This window comes from Mustela nigripes, chromosome 16 (assembly GCF_022355385.1).
Source record: "Mustela nigripes isolate SB6536 chromosome 16, MUSNIG.SB6536, whole genome shotgun sequence".
NCBI classification, from domain to species: Eukaryota; Metazoa; Chordata; class Mammalia; order Carnivora; family Mustelidae; genus Mustela; species Mustela nigripes.
In genome coordinates, this window is record NC_081572.1 from 19,200,390 (window position 1) to 19,215,169 (window position 14,780).

At 50.4% G+C, this 14,780-nt stretch overlaps 2 protein-coding genes across 2 annotated transcripts; both read right to left on the bottom strand.

The window, feature by feature from the left end:
* Positions 1 to 54: 54 nt before the first annotated feature.
* IFI35 (interferon induced protein 35) lies at positions 55 to 9,100 on the bottom strand. Its single transcript, XM_059380986.1, has 7 exons — positions 8,890 to 9,100; positions 1,845 to 1,943; positions 1,311 to 1,458; positions 1,111 to 1,217; positions 830 to 1,016; positions 625 to 731; positions 55 to 410 (listed from the first exon to the last, which is right to left on the bottom strand). The coding sequence occupies exons 1-7, from the start codon at positions 8,902 to 8,904 to the stop codon at positions 219 to 221; spliced, it is 855 nt and encodes a 284-aa protein (XP_059236969.1). The 5' UTR covers positions 8,905 to 9,100; the 3' UTR covers positions 55 to 218.
* Positions 9,101 to 10,600: 1,500 nt separating this feature from the next.
* RPL27 (ribosomal protein L27) lies at positions 10,601 to 13,893 on the bottom strand. The gene is made up of 5 exons (XM_059380850.1): positions 13,788 to 13,893; positions 13,465 to 13,547; positions 12,367 to 12,536; positions 10,813 to 10,923; positions 10,601 to 10,702 (listed from the first exon to the last, which is right to left on the bottom strand). The coding sequence occupies exons 2-5, from the start codon at positions 13,543 to 13,545 to the stop codon at positions 10,654 to 10,656; spliced, it is 411 nt and encodes a 136-aa protein (XP_059236833.1). The 5' UTR covers positions 13,546 to 13,547; positions 13,788 to 13,893; the 3' UTR covers positions 10,601 to 10,653.
* Positions 13,894 to 14,780: the final 887 nt, after the last annotated feature.

Here is a 14,780-nt window from a genome sequence, read left to right on the forward strand (position 1 = left end):
GTATATGGTTAGGGTTCCTCCTGCCATGCTCAAATCAGGTTTCCTTTCAGGAAATGAAATGAGAAGGTCACACCACTTTTTATTGTTCTTGGGCAGCGTTTCACAACCGATAATCCCTGCTGCCGTTGACCGGCACGATCTCTTGCACCCGTGTGCCCAATTCCAGTCTGGTTCGAGAGGCTTGGCAGAGGGGTGTGGGCGACGAGGAGGGCAGGCTCTTAGTCTGATGCGGCAGTGAAGACTGCCAGGCCCCGCTGTCCCGGGGGCACGACTCTCAGGGCTTCCACCTCCCCACCTCCACGGGAGGGCTTCTGGAAGTGGATCTGTAGGATATCCTGCAGCTCCGGGCCATCCAGCACATCGGGAATGTTGAGCACTAGCACTGACTGGGGTACCGACCGGAACGTGATCTGGAAAAAGAGCCGGGAGATGGGCAAAGTCTCCTGAGAGTCAGGGACCGGGGGTAGGTGGTGCCCCTGGGGGTAAGGGAGGGGTAGGAAGGCCAGAGAGGCTAGCAATGGGAAGGACAATGGCGTTTGGGGGCTCTGATCCTTTCCTGGGCAAGTTTCTGGCAGGCGGACATGTGTGGGGCCCAGCCCCCAATGCTCTACCTTCCCCACTTACATCAGCCTTCTGGATCTCCCCACTGAGGTAGGGAGAGACTCTCAAAGGGAACTTGTGCTCGCCCAGTGGCACTGTGAACTGGCCAGTCTGGCACAGGTACTGGGCCACTGCGGGGAGAGAGAGGGATGGACCTCTAGCATCCAGGGCTCTACTCCCCTGGGGCCTGAGGCCTCCATCAACCCCAGTCTCGTGGCAGGGCCCTCACCTGTGTCCTCAGTGAAACCCAGCACGACAGCCCCTCGCAGCAGCTCCCGAGTCTCCACGTCACCACCCCCATTTCTGGTCTTGCCAAAGAAGATCTCCAGCTTGTCCAGCAGCTCCTCCTCACTCAGCCGGAGCCCTGCGGGAAACCCACTGACCAGCACGCTCCGCCTGCTTACCTGAGTGGACACCTAGGGGCAGACAGGAAGGAGAGGTCCAGCCCTGCTCCCCAGGGCCCCAGTGCATGGCAGCCCTGCGTGTCCCAGGATCCTGCTGCTCTGTCACCTGGACGGCGGTCACCACAGGCAGCTCCAGAGCCTGTACTTGAACCCGCAGCCGGCATTCCTCTATGTGGATCTCATGCTCCTTCTGTTGCAGCACCCTCTGGGCCACTAGGGCGGGGGAGCAGGGTCAGTGCAGGGCGGTAGGCGAGGGGGTGAGGGAAGCCTCCCAACCTCTTTCCTGGGGCCTCTTGGAGAGCTCACCCTTGGGGTCATCGAAGGTGACCAGAGCAGAGCCTCCTGGCAGAGGGTAGGAGATCCTCACTTCAGAAACCAAACACTTGGGTGCTTCCTGGCCCTGCTTAGTGTGTCCTCGGAACACCAGGGGGACTGCATTTGCCAGGAATGGGACCTGGAGGTGGGGGAGGGGAGGCTGATGCAGCCTTCAAGGGTGGGAGAGCCCCCCCCTCCCACCGCGCCCCATCTCAAGAGGAAAACGTTCCACGTGATCGATGCTGGGGATGAATACATTTATTGAAAGAGCTGGGTGAATGAGCCGATGAAGTTAGGTTACGCCTGAACTGGCACGTTAGACCCAAGATCTGAGCTTGTCCTTGCACAGCAGCCCTGCAAGTTTGGTAGCTCCACTTTACAGATGAGAAAGCAGGTCCAGAAAGTTCAAGTCCAGCAAGTTCAAGTCACATACTTGAGGTCACACAGCAAGGAGACGGCAGAGACAGGAGAGAAACTAACTTCTAGTTCTTCCTCCCAGGCCACCCCACCCCCACCCCCACTTACCTGGTCTCGGGTTTGGTCCCTGAGCTCCCTTCTCCGCTGCTGCAGCTCCCGCAGCCGGTCCTTTAGTCTGGCCTGTTCCTCCCGAAGGGCACCCAGGGTCTGTTAGAACAGGGGGGACATGACCACGCATCCACCTGCCTTCCTGGAGAAGGAGCCCAGGGAGAGGGGACCCTACTGTGGAATCTCCCACCAGCAGAGCTGATGCTCAGCTCCAGAACAGCCCAACCCCTTTCCCCTGCCCCCGGGCTGGGACTTGGCTGGCCTCATCTCTGGGGGCCTGGATACTCTCTTGGGGGTCAGGAGGAACCTTAGGTACAATCACAACTGTTTTTTACAGGAGGCCTTGCTTTTAACAAACACTGACTGAACTCCTGCTGAGGTGTGCTGGGCACTGACACAGGGAGACACAGGGACAAGAGGCCAGCCCTCGGGTCTGAAGGAAACAGTACCCCAGACAGTGTACCCTCACCCAAGGGACTGTGGAGGACATCGGGAGTGTGGAAGAGGGACCGTGCCATAGGACTTAACATCACAAGGGAGGCCTCCAGAAGGAGTGGGGCTTACAGTGATAAAATGTTACACTACTAGCTAACCTTTATTAAGCACTTACTGTATGTCAGGCGCTGTGCCAAGCTTTTTATTTATTTATTTATTTATTTAAAGATTTTATTTATTTATTTGACAGAGATCATGAGTAGGCAGAGAGGCAGGCATGGGGGTAGGGGGAAGAAAGCTCCCCACTGAGCAGAGAGCCTGACGCTTAGGACCCTGAGATCACCACCTGAGGCAAAGGCAGAGGCTTAACCCCCTAAGCCACTCAGGTGCCCTGTGTCAAGCTTTTTATATGGAGTGTAACACTCAATTCTTGAAACAACCCTACGAAATAAATTCCCTCTTAACCTTACTTTACAGATGAGGAAACCAAAGTTCAGAGAGGTTAAGTGACTTCCCCGAAGTCATTCAGCCCTATCCAGGCTGACTCCAGACTGCTAATCTGTGCTTTCCAGTGAAAAAATCAAGCACCACTCCCTCCACAGCCACAAAAAAAGAAACGAAGCCCAGAGTGGGGGAGCAGTTTACCCCACATCTCCCAGCTTGTCCCTTGACTGCCACTCTTTCCACTGTACTGAGCAGCCTTTCAGGCTGGGTGTGATTTGGAGTGAGTCCAGAGACAGAGAGTGACAACATGGGCAAGGGAATGACACCAGGGGCACGAATAAATGCACCTTTGTTTGTGGGATGGAGTAGATGTTAGCTGGCAGGGTTCACTCTGTGGTTGGGAAGCCTGATAAATAAGGTCGGCTCAGAGAATCGTGAGCTCACTTGGGAAGGCGGGACTCTTGTCCCAGTCATCTCTGTATCCCCAGTGTCCAGCAGAGTCCCTGCCACAAAACAGACATTCAATCAATGTGTGTTGAATGAATGAATGACTGCAGTGAATGAATGACAGAATGGGGGCATATTACAGAGGGCACTGAAGACGTTCAGTGTGTCTTTAAAAAAAAAAAAAAAAAATGGGGCACCTGGGTGGCTCAGTGGTTGAGCCTCTGCCTTCGGCTCTGGTCGTGATCTCGGGGTCCTGGGATCGAGCCCCGGGTCCGGCTCTCTGCTCGGCGGGGAGCCTGCTTCCCCCACCCCCTCTCTCTGCCTGCCTCTCTGACTACTTGTGATCTCTGTCAAATAAATGGATAAAATCTTAAAAAAAAAAAAAAAAAGACATTCAGTGTGAGTTTCCTCTTTTTTTTTTTTTTTAAAGATTTTATTTATTTACTTGACAGAGATCACAAGTAGGCAGAGAGGCAGGCAGAGAGAGAGGAAAGCAGGCTCCCTACTGAGTAGAGAGCCCGATGCGTGGCTCAATCCCAGGACCCTGAGATTATGACCTGAGCTGAAGGCAGAGGCTTTAACCCACTGAGCCACCCAGGTGCCCGAGCTACTGGGGATTCTAGTTCTTCACATTTATACACATAAGGTGCCTTAAAGGCCGGTCAGATGACATCAATGACTGCAGAGAGTCACTGCAGATGACAGGGACTCACAAACTGGAGAGAGCGTGTCCCCACTAAAGTGGCAGCCTCTTCCCAGCTCCAACCCAGATTTTTTCACATGGGAATGTGGTTCCAGTATCCTCTATGTTCCCATTTTTAAAAAAGATTTGATTTTATTTATTTACATGTGTGAGAAAGTCAGACACTTCACTGACTGAGCCACCCAGGCGACCCTATCAAACCTCATTTTATAGATGAGGAACTTGAGGTTTGTCAGGGCTAATTAATGGGCCAAAGTAAGTCAAACCCAAGGCCACTGAAGACACAAGGGGTCAAGGACAGGATGTGGTGGAAAGGACTCTGGGTTGGAACAACATGTGGGGATGGAAGAAGCCAAGAGGAAGGAAGAACTCCTTGAGGGACAGAGCCTTGGAAATCTAATCTTTGAGGATTATATTTAGTCAGGGGTCAGGGGAGACAAAAGGAATGACAGAGAGAAAAAAAAAAGAAGGCCTGGCCAAAGATAAGGAGGGCCAGGGCCAGGACTGGGGACTGTCAGAGAAGGAAAGGAGGCTAAAGGGCTCCACGTGCTCATTTGCTTTCTCATTCGCTCATTCTCCAATTAGCTACGGAGCCACTACCAAGTGCCAGGCACTGCGCTAGGCTCTGGAAACACAGTGATGAACACAACAGGCACAGCTTCCTTGTGGAGTTTATATTCTAGAGGATGAGCCAGACAGTAAATAGAATCAATAAAATCTACAGTATGCTAGTGGTAAGTGTTGTGGACAGAAGCCAAGCAGGGGAGAATGGAGAATGTCAGAGGCCATCTTAAATGGGGTGATCAGAATAGGCCTTGCTGAGATGATACTGGATCATTTACCTGAAGGAGATGCAGGAGAAAGCCATGTGTACACGTGGGGGAAAGTTCTGTGCACAGGAAGAGCGAGTGCAAAGGCCCTGAGATGGGAGTTTTTGTCAGGCAGATCTGAGGAATAGCAAGGAAGCCAGTGAGTAGGAGCGGAGGAATTGAGGGGCTGGGGGCTGGAGAGGAAGTGACAGAGGAGGAGACGGAATTGGACCATGCCACATCTTTCACACAATGTGGGGTGGGAAGCCAAAGACAGGATGACTTGGCTGTTGTGTGACTAGACTGATGTGGGGAAAGGGCACAAGCAGGGAGACCACTGGTGAGGCCATTACAGCGTCCAGGAGCGCCATGTTGGGGGCTTGGACCATGGGGGAGTAATGGAGGCCATGAGGGGCCGTGGAGTCTAGATAGGTTGAAGTTGCTGATGAATCGGAAGAAGAGTAAGGAAGAAAGAAAGGAGTCTGGGGCGCCTGGGTAGCTCAGTGGGTTAAGCCTCTGCCTTTGGCTCAGGTCATGATCTCAGGGTCCTGGGATCGAGCTCTCTGCTCAGCAGGAAGCCTGCTTCCCTTCCTCTCTCTCTGCCTGCCTCTCTGCCTACTTGTGATCTCTGTGTGTCAAATAAATAGATAAAATCTTTAAAAAAACAAAAAATAAAGAGAGGAGTCTGGGATGACTCTAAGCTTTTTGGCCTGAGCGACTAGAAGGAATGAGAGCCATTTTCTGAGATGGGGAACACTGTGGGTGGAAGAGATTTAGGGCAGAAAATGAAGGGTTTATTTAGAACACATTAGGTATGAAGTGCCTATTTAACATGTCAGTAGAGACGGAGGGTAGCAGTTGCCTCTAGGGATCTAGTATTCAGGGAAGATGTCCAGGCTGGAAGTATACATTTGGGGTTTAGTCATGTAGAGGAGACACAGTCACAGAGTAAGTTCACAAGAAAGTCTCATACTACTTGAGAGCAACTGGGAGGGAGGTATAGACAGAGGGAGGTCCAAGGGCTGATTTCTGGGGTGCCCACCACTAAGAGGTCAGGGGAAGAACGAAGCACCAGCCAAGAATACAGGGGAGGGGTCAGTGCACCTGGAGGGTGAACAGGAGTGTGAAGAAGGGTTTCAAGGAGGGGGAGCCAGCAGCTGGGCCAAACGTGGCTAATTAAGGCCAACAAAGATGAGACACGAGCAACACTCCCGGCGTCAGGACACTCAGTGACCACTGAGCACCAAACAAACAGTTCTGCTTATAAGGAAACTGCTTATAAGCCAGAAGTTCATGTACAAAGATTATTGCGGCTTTATTTAAAACAGACAAAAAGGGGCGCCTGGGTGGCTCAGTGGGTTAAAGCCTCTGCCTTCGGCTCGGGTCATGATTTCGGGGTCCTGGGATCGAGCCCCATGTTGGGCTCTCTGCTCAGCGGGGAGCCTGCTCCCCCACCCCCCGCCTCCTTGTGATCTCTTGTCTGTCAGATAAATAAATAAACAAATGTTTTAAAAATAAATAAATAAAACAGACAAAATGAGGGGTGCCTAGGTGGCTTGGCCAGTAGAGCATGTGACTCTTGATCTCAGGGTCTGAGTTCAAGCCCCACTTTTGGTATAGAACTTTCCTTAAAAACAAAATAGGGAGGCCTGTGTGGCTCAGTGGGTTAAGCATCTGCCTTCAGCTCAGGTCATGACCCTGTCGTCCTGGGATCGAGCCCCATGTGGGGCTCCTGGTTCAGCGGGGAGTCTGCTTAGCTTTCGGCACCCACCCCCACCTTGTGCTCGCTCTCTCTCTCCCTCATAAATAAATGATTACAATCTTTAAAAAAATCCAAAACAATAAAATAAAAACAAAACAAAAAGAAATCTACGTGTCCAACAATAGGGTAATAGCTAAATATATCATGTAAACAATTAAAGGACATAAAGAACATTTAACAATATGAAAAAATGCTCACAATAAGCCAAAAAAGCAAGATATAAAACTGTATAGAAAGTATGATTCCTATTCTGTTGATTTAAAAAGTTTTATTTCATAAGGATCTTTATTAACACATAAAAATGCATGGGGGTACCTGACTGGCTCGGTTTTGGAAAAGCGTGTGACTCTTGGTCTCGGGGTCATGAGTTTGAGCCCCATGTTGGATGTAGAGATTACTTTAAAAACTATAAAATCTTGGGTGCCTGGGTTGCTCAGTGGGTTAAGCCTCTGTCTTCGGCTTAGGTCTTGGTCTCATGATCTCAGGGTCCTGGGATCAAGCCCTGCATTGGGCTCTCTGCTCAGCAGGGAGCCTTCTTCCCCCTTTCTGTCTGCCTGCCTCTCTGCTTACTTGTGATCTCTTTCTATCAAATAAATAAATAAAATCTTAAATATATATATATATATATATATATGTATATATATATATATATATATATAATCTTAAAAAGGCATAAAAAAACTCTGGGAAGATAGACACCAAAATGTTATTAACAGGGGTTGTCTCTCAAATCCGAATTTAGTGTGATTAAAAGAAAAGAGGTTCACGAACCCACCTTTCAATATGTAAAGGCCCTTTAAGGGAGTAGTTTTGGCAGAGGTAGAAGATGGGTGTGAATCAAGTATACTTCTTCCCCAAGAATAATCTCAGGGAACTGGGGTTCTGAAATGTTGCCAATAACATTAATAATAATAAACACATACTGTATGCTTAGTAAGTGCGAAGCAGTGTGCTAAGTTTTTACTGTATGGATTTATGGATTATCTGCTTTAATTTTTTTTTTTTTAAGATCTATTTATTTGTTTATTTGTCAGAGAGAGAGAGCACAAGCAAGGGGAGCAGCAGGCAGAGGGAGAAGCATGCTCCCCAACGAGCAGGGAGCTCAACGCAGGACTCTATCCCAGGACCCTGGGGTCATGACCTAAACAGAAGGCAGACGCTTAATCGACTGAGCCACTCAGGCGTCCCTAATTTTTTTTTTTTTAAAGATTTTATTTGACAGAGAGAAGCACAGCAAGAGAGGGAACACAAGCAGGGAAAGTGGGAGAAGGAGAAGCAGGCCTCTTGCTGAGCAGGGAGGCCGAGGCAGGACTCTATCCCAGGACCCCAGGATCAAGGATCATGCCCCGAGTTGAAGGCAGACACTTAACGACTGAGCCACCCAGGCACCCCCCCCCTTTTTTTAGAGAGATTTTTATTTATTTATTTGACAGAGAGAGATCACAGGTAGGCAGAGAGGCAGGCAGAGGAGAGAGGAAGGGAAGCAGGCTCCCTGCTGAGCAGAGAGCCCGATGCAAGCTTGATCCCAGAACCCTGGGATCATGACCTGAGCCCAAGGCAGAGGCTTTAGCCCACTGAGCCACCCAGGCGACCCCCCTTTTTTTTCTTAAGTAACCTCTATACCCAGTGTGGGGCTTGAACTCATAACCTGAGATCAGGAGTCACCCACTTTCACCAACTGAACTAGCCAGGCTCCCTGAGCCTGTGATCTCTCTTATTACACTTGCAGGGCAAATGAAAAATTCCCAAGCAAGACATCTGTGTATTTATAACAGATGGAGTAGTAGCAGCAAGGGAGACTGCAGGAGCTGGAGAGGGGAGGAGATTCATTCATTCCACGGCTGTTTATTGAGTGCCGACTGAATGCCGGGCACAGTGCTGGCATGTCTAGGGATCAAGGGTGAGCAGGCTAGATGGGGAACCAGTCTTAGTCTAGTAGGAGTTGGGGCATCACAGGTCAGGAAAGGGAAGACCACAGCTTGCAAGGCTTAGGGGAGCCCTTGGAGGAGGAATACGTCTGCCTGTGAGCCGGAAGAGGACCCAGGACTCACCCGAAATGAACTGTAAGGCGAGGAACTGTTCAATTCTAGGATGAAATACAAGGAGGGGAAGTTTGTTGGGTGAGATCTCAGGAGATAAGGGTGTGAATGAGTCCTAAGCTTTTTGGGTCACAGAACCCTTTAAGTACCTAAGAACTGAATTCTCTCAGAAAAACGCATTCACACAACAAATTCATGAGCTCTGCGGCACAGGCTATAGGATTGTCTCTGAGGCAACGGGTTAGGGGAGAGGTAATCCCAGCCGTGTTTCTCCCCTGGTGTTCAGCAGGTCTAAGTGAAAGGCAGAGAGGCTTGGCCACCAGACCCCGAGATACCTGCAGATTCCCAGCCAAGGAATGTCCTTTTTGCTTCTCCCTCCACCCCCAATACTTTCCTCTTCACTTACGGCATCATCATACATCACTGACGTGGGCCTGGGGTCCGGATGAGAAGAGCCGAGGCTTCAGAGCTGGGCACAAAGTGGCAGTGTCCCCTGTAACTAAATTCTTGCTTGTATCTTTGGAGGTGGCTTCGTCCCCTCCAAGTTGGGCCTGAGTTACACTTCCGAGGGTTCGGTCTGCAGGTTTTGCTTCCACTTTCACTTCAGCAGAACCCCTGCCGTGTGTTTGCACGCCCCCAGCTGGTCTCCCCGCCCCTGGGAGGAGGAGCCCTTCTGGGCTTGGAAGTTGACCTCACCCACTGGAGGCCTGAGAGGAAGACACTCACAAATAACAGCCAAAAGAACGTGGGCCCCTATCAACCACTCATTCCAGCCCATCAAGGCCAGTACAAGCCTGTTGATAGAATTCTGTCTGCTGTCAAGATATTTCCCTGGAGTCTAGAAAGATGCTGGGCACATTCAGACTAATTGAGATTAATTGAGAAATGTAACCAGGACGGTTAAAACCTCTCCAAGTTCACAAAGTTGTACTAATAGCCAGCCATTTGTGGAGAACTGTTCTGTGCCTAATACTGACTCTGCTTCACATGAATTAACTCCGTCTTCCAAACAACCCCACAAAGTTGGTTGTTTTTGCCATTTTACAGATGATTAGTCTAACCACCTGAGGCAGGAAGTGTAGAAACTTGCCCCAGGTTGTACTGCTAGAAGTCAAGCACATATCCAAACCTGGTTGGAATAGTATTTGAACTTGGGCCTCCAGGTAGAGTGAAGAACTTCTAAATTTCTAGTCAGAGGGTTAAAATTTACTTCCATTTGTGACTGAGTAGGCAAGCTACTTAGGAGTCTGTCTTGAGAGATGCCCAGTACTTACGCGTGAGGAATCAAACACAGAGTTCAGTGCAGATTTTTCCTAACCAGTCCAGGATTTTTCCAGTAATTTACAGACCCAGACCTTGTTCCACATCCCACGTGGGTATGTGTCAATCAGTGCTTGGTGAACAGACCAGTTGGGACTCCTGCTTCCATCAAGGGTCTTAGAACCAGACCAGCTGGAGAGCACCTATCTCACCAGTAGAGCAGGGTCACAGGTATCCAATCAACGGTAAAACGGCAGACTGAAGGGCCACATACCGTTCCTGTAGCAGTGACGCAACCATGCCCAAGAGCCTCAAATCACACCTTTTCTTGCCAGGTTCTGCTGGCCATCTGGGGACCTCTTCTGATCTTACTAGGAATGGCTGTTCTGGGGCTCAGGCCTTCATTAGTCACCACCCCTGCCATCAAGAGCAGTTCTCCAGGGCGGGCCTCATGAGATCAACACAGCTATCAGCAGGTAACCTCCCAGAAATTCTGACCTACTGAACCTCAGGGTGGGATTATGGCACTTTGTGGTTGGTTTGAGGTCCTCAGAGTGGTAGCTCTCAAGTGGAAGAAGCCAGTGCCCACTGAGCGGGGCCTGTGGGTGTTCCCAGTGCGGGGGCAAGAGCAGCCCAGGTTCTACCATGCACCCACAAGTCAGGGGTACTCATTTTTTGGGCAAACAGTTCAGTAGCTCACACCTTACACATCAAGGACATCCAAATGACGAAAGGATGATCAGGTTGAGGATCAAGTAGTCCAAGTATCACTAAGGCATTATTTTATATATTTTCCCACAGCCTCTCATCCACCACCGAATGTTCTTCTTTCCCAGTCTAATAACACACACCACAGGTAGACAGAAAATTTGGGGGGGGGTGTATTTTTAATGACTGAAACAAAACAGATCTAAAATCGCAGCTTCTGGAAGAACCACTTGTTCTTGCCGGTCTTGTACCTAGAGGCGGGGGAGAAAAGGAACACCATTGAGAAGAACAATGAAACCAAATTCCCTTCATGGAGGATAAGGCCACCATACTCCAATATCCTCCACCTAAGTCTATTTACCTCTCCTCGAACTTGACCTTGGCCTCTCGTCGGGCCTTGCGTTTAAGAGCAGGGTCTCTGAAGACATCCTTGTTGACGACAGTCTTGTCCAAGGGGATATCCACAGAGTACCTGGACACAATGATGGGGACAGAAGATCAGCCCACAGGCCACCAGGGCCCTTCACACAGCCCTGGGACATTGGGGTGTCAGGGTCTGTCTCCATAGGAGCCATCCACAGAATCTGTGCCAAAGTCCCGAGAATATTCTTTGGAAATTCTCAATTTAATAGGACTCATTTACACAGATTCATACTACTAGAATACTTCACATTTCATTCTCAACTTTCCAAAGTCACTATTTTTCTAGCTAAGGACTATCACTTTATTACATTCTCACTATGATCACGGCGGTTGGCCAGCTTTCTATTAGGAGTCTTTTTAGTGTTGTTCGGGTTGTGCTTGGACAGGGGAAGCCTCACTGCAGACAGTGCAGAGGCCGGGCAGCTAGCTGCCCAGGTCTCACTGCTTCCCAGCACCTAAAAAACCGCTCTGTCCTTTTAAGACAGCTTTGACAGTAAGCATGCAGCCCCCGGCAGCAAACTGTAAGGCATACACTGCTGGGTTTTGCCAATTATTGTTCAGGACTCTCAACCGTATAATCTATGCACCAAGGCAAGTGTGTACAGTGCACAATACTGTGGAAGGCCAGGAACTAGAGGGCATGGCAGCACTGTGGAATTAGCTGGTGGTGGTGGTGGGGGGGGGAGGCTTCCTGCCTTTATCTACCAACCCTTTTGGAAAGCCTTCAATAACTATCCTGGAAAGTGGAGAGTGGCAGAGAGCAGGCCAGATCCCATGCCCGTGTATACCCTGAATGCAAACGAATGATCTTTACCCAACACTTACAGAACTTTCAGGGGAGGAGACAGATAAAGAACAAGTTTGTAAGAGATTTTCTATCCCGCTTAGCCAACTCAGAGAAGTCGCCACAGAAAAATGGTAGAACATAGCTCCACGTTGGACCAAAGAGGCGACAAACACTGGAAACCACATCACTTTGTAAGTGACACATGAAAACAATGTCTCTTCCTCACACCAGAATGGTTGCAAGGTTGTCTCCTGATTCAGCAGGGCAAAGGGGCAAAAGAATCCCTTTCATTCCCATTTAAAAAAAAATTTCATCTATATATTTTTTAAAGATTTTATTTATTTCAGGGAGAAAGAGAAAGAAACAGCAAGAGAGGAGAGAGTGCCAGAGGGAAAGAAGCAGGCTCCCTGCTGAGCTGGGAGCCCAATGGATTCGACTCCAGGACTACGGGATCATAACCTGAACCGAAGGCAGTTGTAACGAACTGAGCCACCCAGGCACCCCTTCTTCTTCTTTTTAAACATTTTATTTAATTGAGAGAGAGCACGCGTATAAGTGTGCACGTACACAGAGAGGAGAGTGAGGGAGAAGCAGACTCCCCGCTGAGCAGGGAGCCCGAAGTGGGACTCCATCCCAGGACCCTGAGATCATGACCTGAGCCAAAGGCAGACTCTTGACGGAGTCACCCAGGCACCCCTCACTCACCTTGTGGGCATGAGGTGATTGTAGTTATAAACTTTCACAAAAGACTTGATCTTTGACCTCTTGGCGATTTTCTTCTTGCCCATGGCAGCTGTCACTTTGCGGGGATAGCGGTCAATTCCCGCCACCAGAGCATGGCTGTAGGGACGGTCTGAGGTGCCATCATCAATGTTCTGAACGAGCAAGATCACATGTCACTGACTGAGGGCCTATTTAGGCCCTGTGCCAGATGGAGGGCTTGCATCAAAGGAACACCCCCCCACTCCCAGGTCTGAGACCCACTATGGGAAAAAACCCACAAAGCAGTCGCTCGGGAGTGCCATGCCAGAGCGCAGAGAGAGTAATAGGGAAGGGTGGTTGGTATTCATTCCCACAACAGTCTGGAAAACCTCCTAGGAGGTAAGAGAACTAAAAGGCGCAGTATTAACACCGATGCAGTGCTTGCTCTCTATCAAGCATCTCTGCATCTCGTAGCTTCCCCTACGACCACACTGCTGGTGAGGGACAGAGGAACAATCCCAAAACTGGTCGTCTAACTCCAGAAACCAGTCAGAGGGAGGGGGGCAGGGAAACAAAGGATGCCCCTCGACCTCACCACGGCCAGCAGCTGGTGTGTGGGGCCAGAGCTCAGAGAGCCTCACCAGAAGCTACAAAACGTGGGCAGAGAGCCACCCGTGAAGGGTCAGAACATGCTACGTGATCTTTTGGACTAGAAACAATTTCTCCTCCTCTTACAGACTCCCAGCCGCAGCACTTGACGTCTCCACACCTCGGCAACAAAAAAGCATCCCCTACAGTGACTTCAGGGACCGGGCGTTGACAACCTCTGAAGGGCGATGCCAGACACCAAGCGAGCGCTCCATAAAACGTGGCCACTGTTATTTCTTAGCACCCTCCTTGGTAGAGGGCGCCCACTTCCTCTCCCATTTGTTTTTATTTTGCACCTTCCTCCCTCCAAAGCTCTCACGCATTCACCCCCACCCGCAATGCTCAGGGACGAAGGCCCCCAGGTTAGCTCTCGCACTCCAAGCTTGCAAGCCCTCGGAAACCGGCCCGATTCCCGAGATGCAAACGCGTCGCAGAAGCTCGCGAGGCTGGTACCTTCACGATGACCGCTTTGCGTCCGGAGTAGCGTCCGGCGAGGACCAGCACCACCTTCCCGGGTTTCATGAACTTGCCCATCTCTGCAGAGAAAGGAGAACGGACCGATCAGAGACGCGCAAGCCGAGGCTGTGGGTCCGGAAACTGGGGCTGCGCTCCTGGCCGCCTCGGCCCAGGCCGCCCGCAGGCCCTGCTGGCAGGACCGGGCCGCCACGAAGCCGCCAGAGACCAAGCAGTGGAGAGAGCCCCGAGCCGCCCCGCAGCAAGACCCCCCGGCGGCGGATGGCGGCGGATTGGGACCTCCTACCCAAGTCTCTACTCACCGACACCAACCACTCGAGCCTACAGCAGAAAGGAAGAAAGGGCACTTCCGCTAACCTTTCACCCCCGTGAGCGATGACCTCACTTCCGGTCCCGCCCCGCAAGGTTACTCCGCTTCTCCAAAGTTGTTGTGGGCGGAAGAAGCTTTAGCGGATAGAGCGGCATTTGGACGCTCATTTATTCAAATCAAACTTTATTAGAAGCCTCAGCAGTGGGCAAGAGCAAAGGAGTCCCTTTCTTCCCCGTAGGTTGGAGCGGGGAGAACGGTCCTAATGCCCGCGGATTTTTGACTCCGCCGCTCTGCTGTACTAGTTGTAGTTCCTTTCTCGGGCGCGAGGAGGGGACACAGTTTTAAATTGACATTTATGCCTTCCAAGTTAGCAAAATAGGACTTGTATTAGTGTGCACTGTTAGGCGTAAGGAGAGAGAGACGAAGATCAATCAGACAAGGGTGCTTAACCCCAATATTTAGAGTCGTGATGTCACAGACATTACCAGCTAGAATAAGCAGTGAGAGGTGAAGGACAATGATGGTGATAATCACTGAGCACCTACTCTGTGCTAGGGTTTTTTTTTTTTTTTTTTTAAATTTTTAAAGATTTTTTTTTAAAGATTTTATTTATTTATTTGACAGAGAGAAATAACAAGTAGGTGGAGAGGCAGGCAGAGAGAGAGAGGGAAGCAGGCTCCCTGCCAAGCAGAGAGCCCGATGCGGGACTCGATCCAAGGACCCTGAGATCATGACCCAAGCCGAAGGCAGCGGCTTAACCCACTGAGCCACCCAGGCGCCCCTAGGGATTTTTATTTATTTATTTGAGAGAGAGAACATGAGCGAGGAGAAGGTCAGAGGGAGAAGCAGACTTCCCATGCAGCTGGGAGCCTGATAATGGGACTCGATCCTGGGACTCCAGGATCATGACCTGAGCCGAAGGCCGTCGTCCAACCAACTGAGCCACCCAGGCGCCCCTGTGCTAGGGTTTTTAGGTAAGCCGATA

Excerpts from the sequence above, each read along its gene's own strand:
- IFI35 (XM_059380986.1), bottom strand. Across the intron at positions 1,459-1,844 it reads GGGACCAAACCCGAGACCAG|GTCCCATTCCTGGCAAATGC; the intron begins GTAAGTGGGGGT and ends CCCCACCTCCAG. Across the intron at positions 1,017-1,110 it reads CTGTGGTGACCGCCGTCCAG|GTGTCCACTCAGGTAAGCAG; the intron begins GTGACAGAGCAG and ends GTCTGCCCCTAG.
- RPL27 (XM_059380850.1), bottom strand. The coding sequence starts at position 13,545 with ATGGGCAAGTTCATGAAACCCGGGAAGGTGGTGCTGGTCCTCGCCGGA. Across the intron at positions 12,537-13,464 it reads GCAAAGCGGTCATCGTGAAG|AACATTGATGATGGCACCTC; the intron begins GTACCAGCCTCG and ends TTGCTCGTTCAG. Across the intron at positions 10,703-10,812 it reads AAGGTCAAGTTCGAGGAGAG|GTACAAGACCGGCAAGAACA; the intron begins GTAAATAGACTT and ends CCCCGCCTCTAG.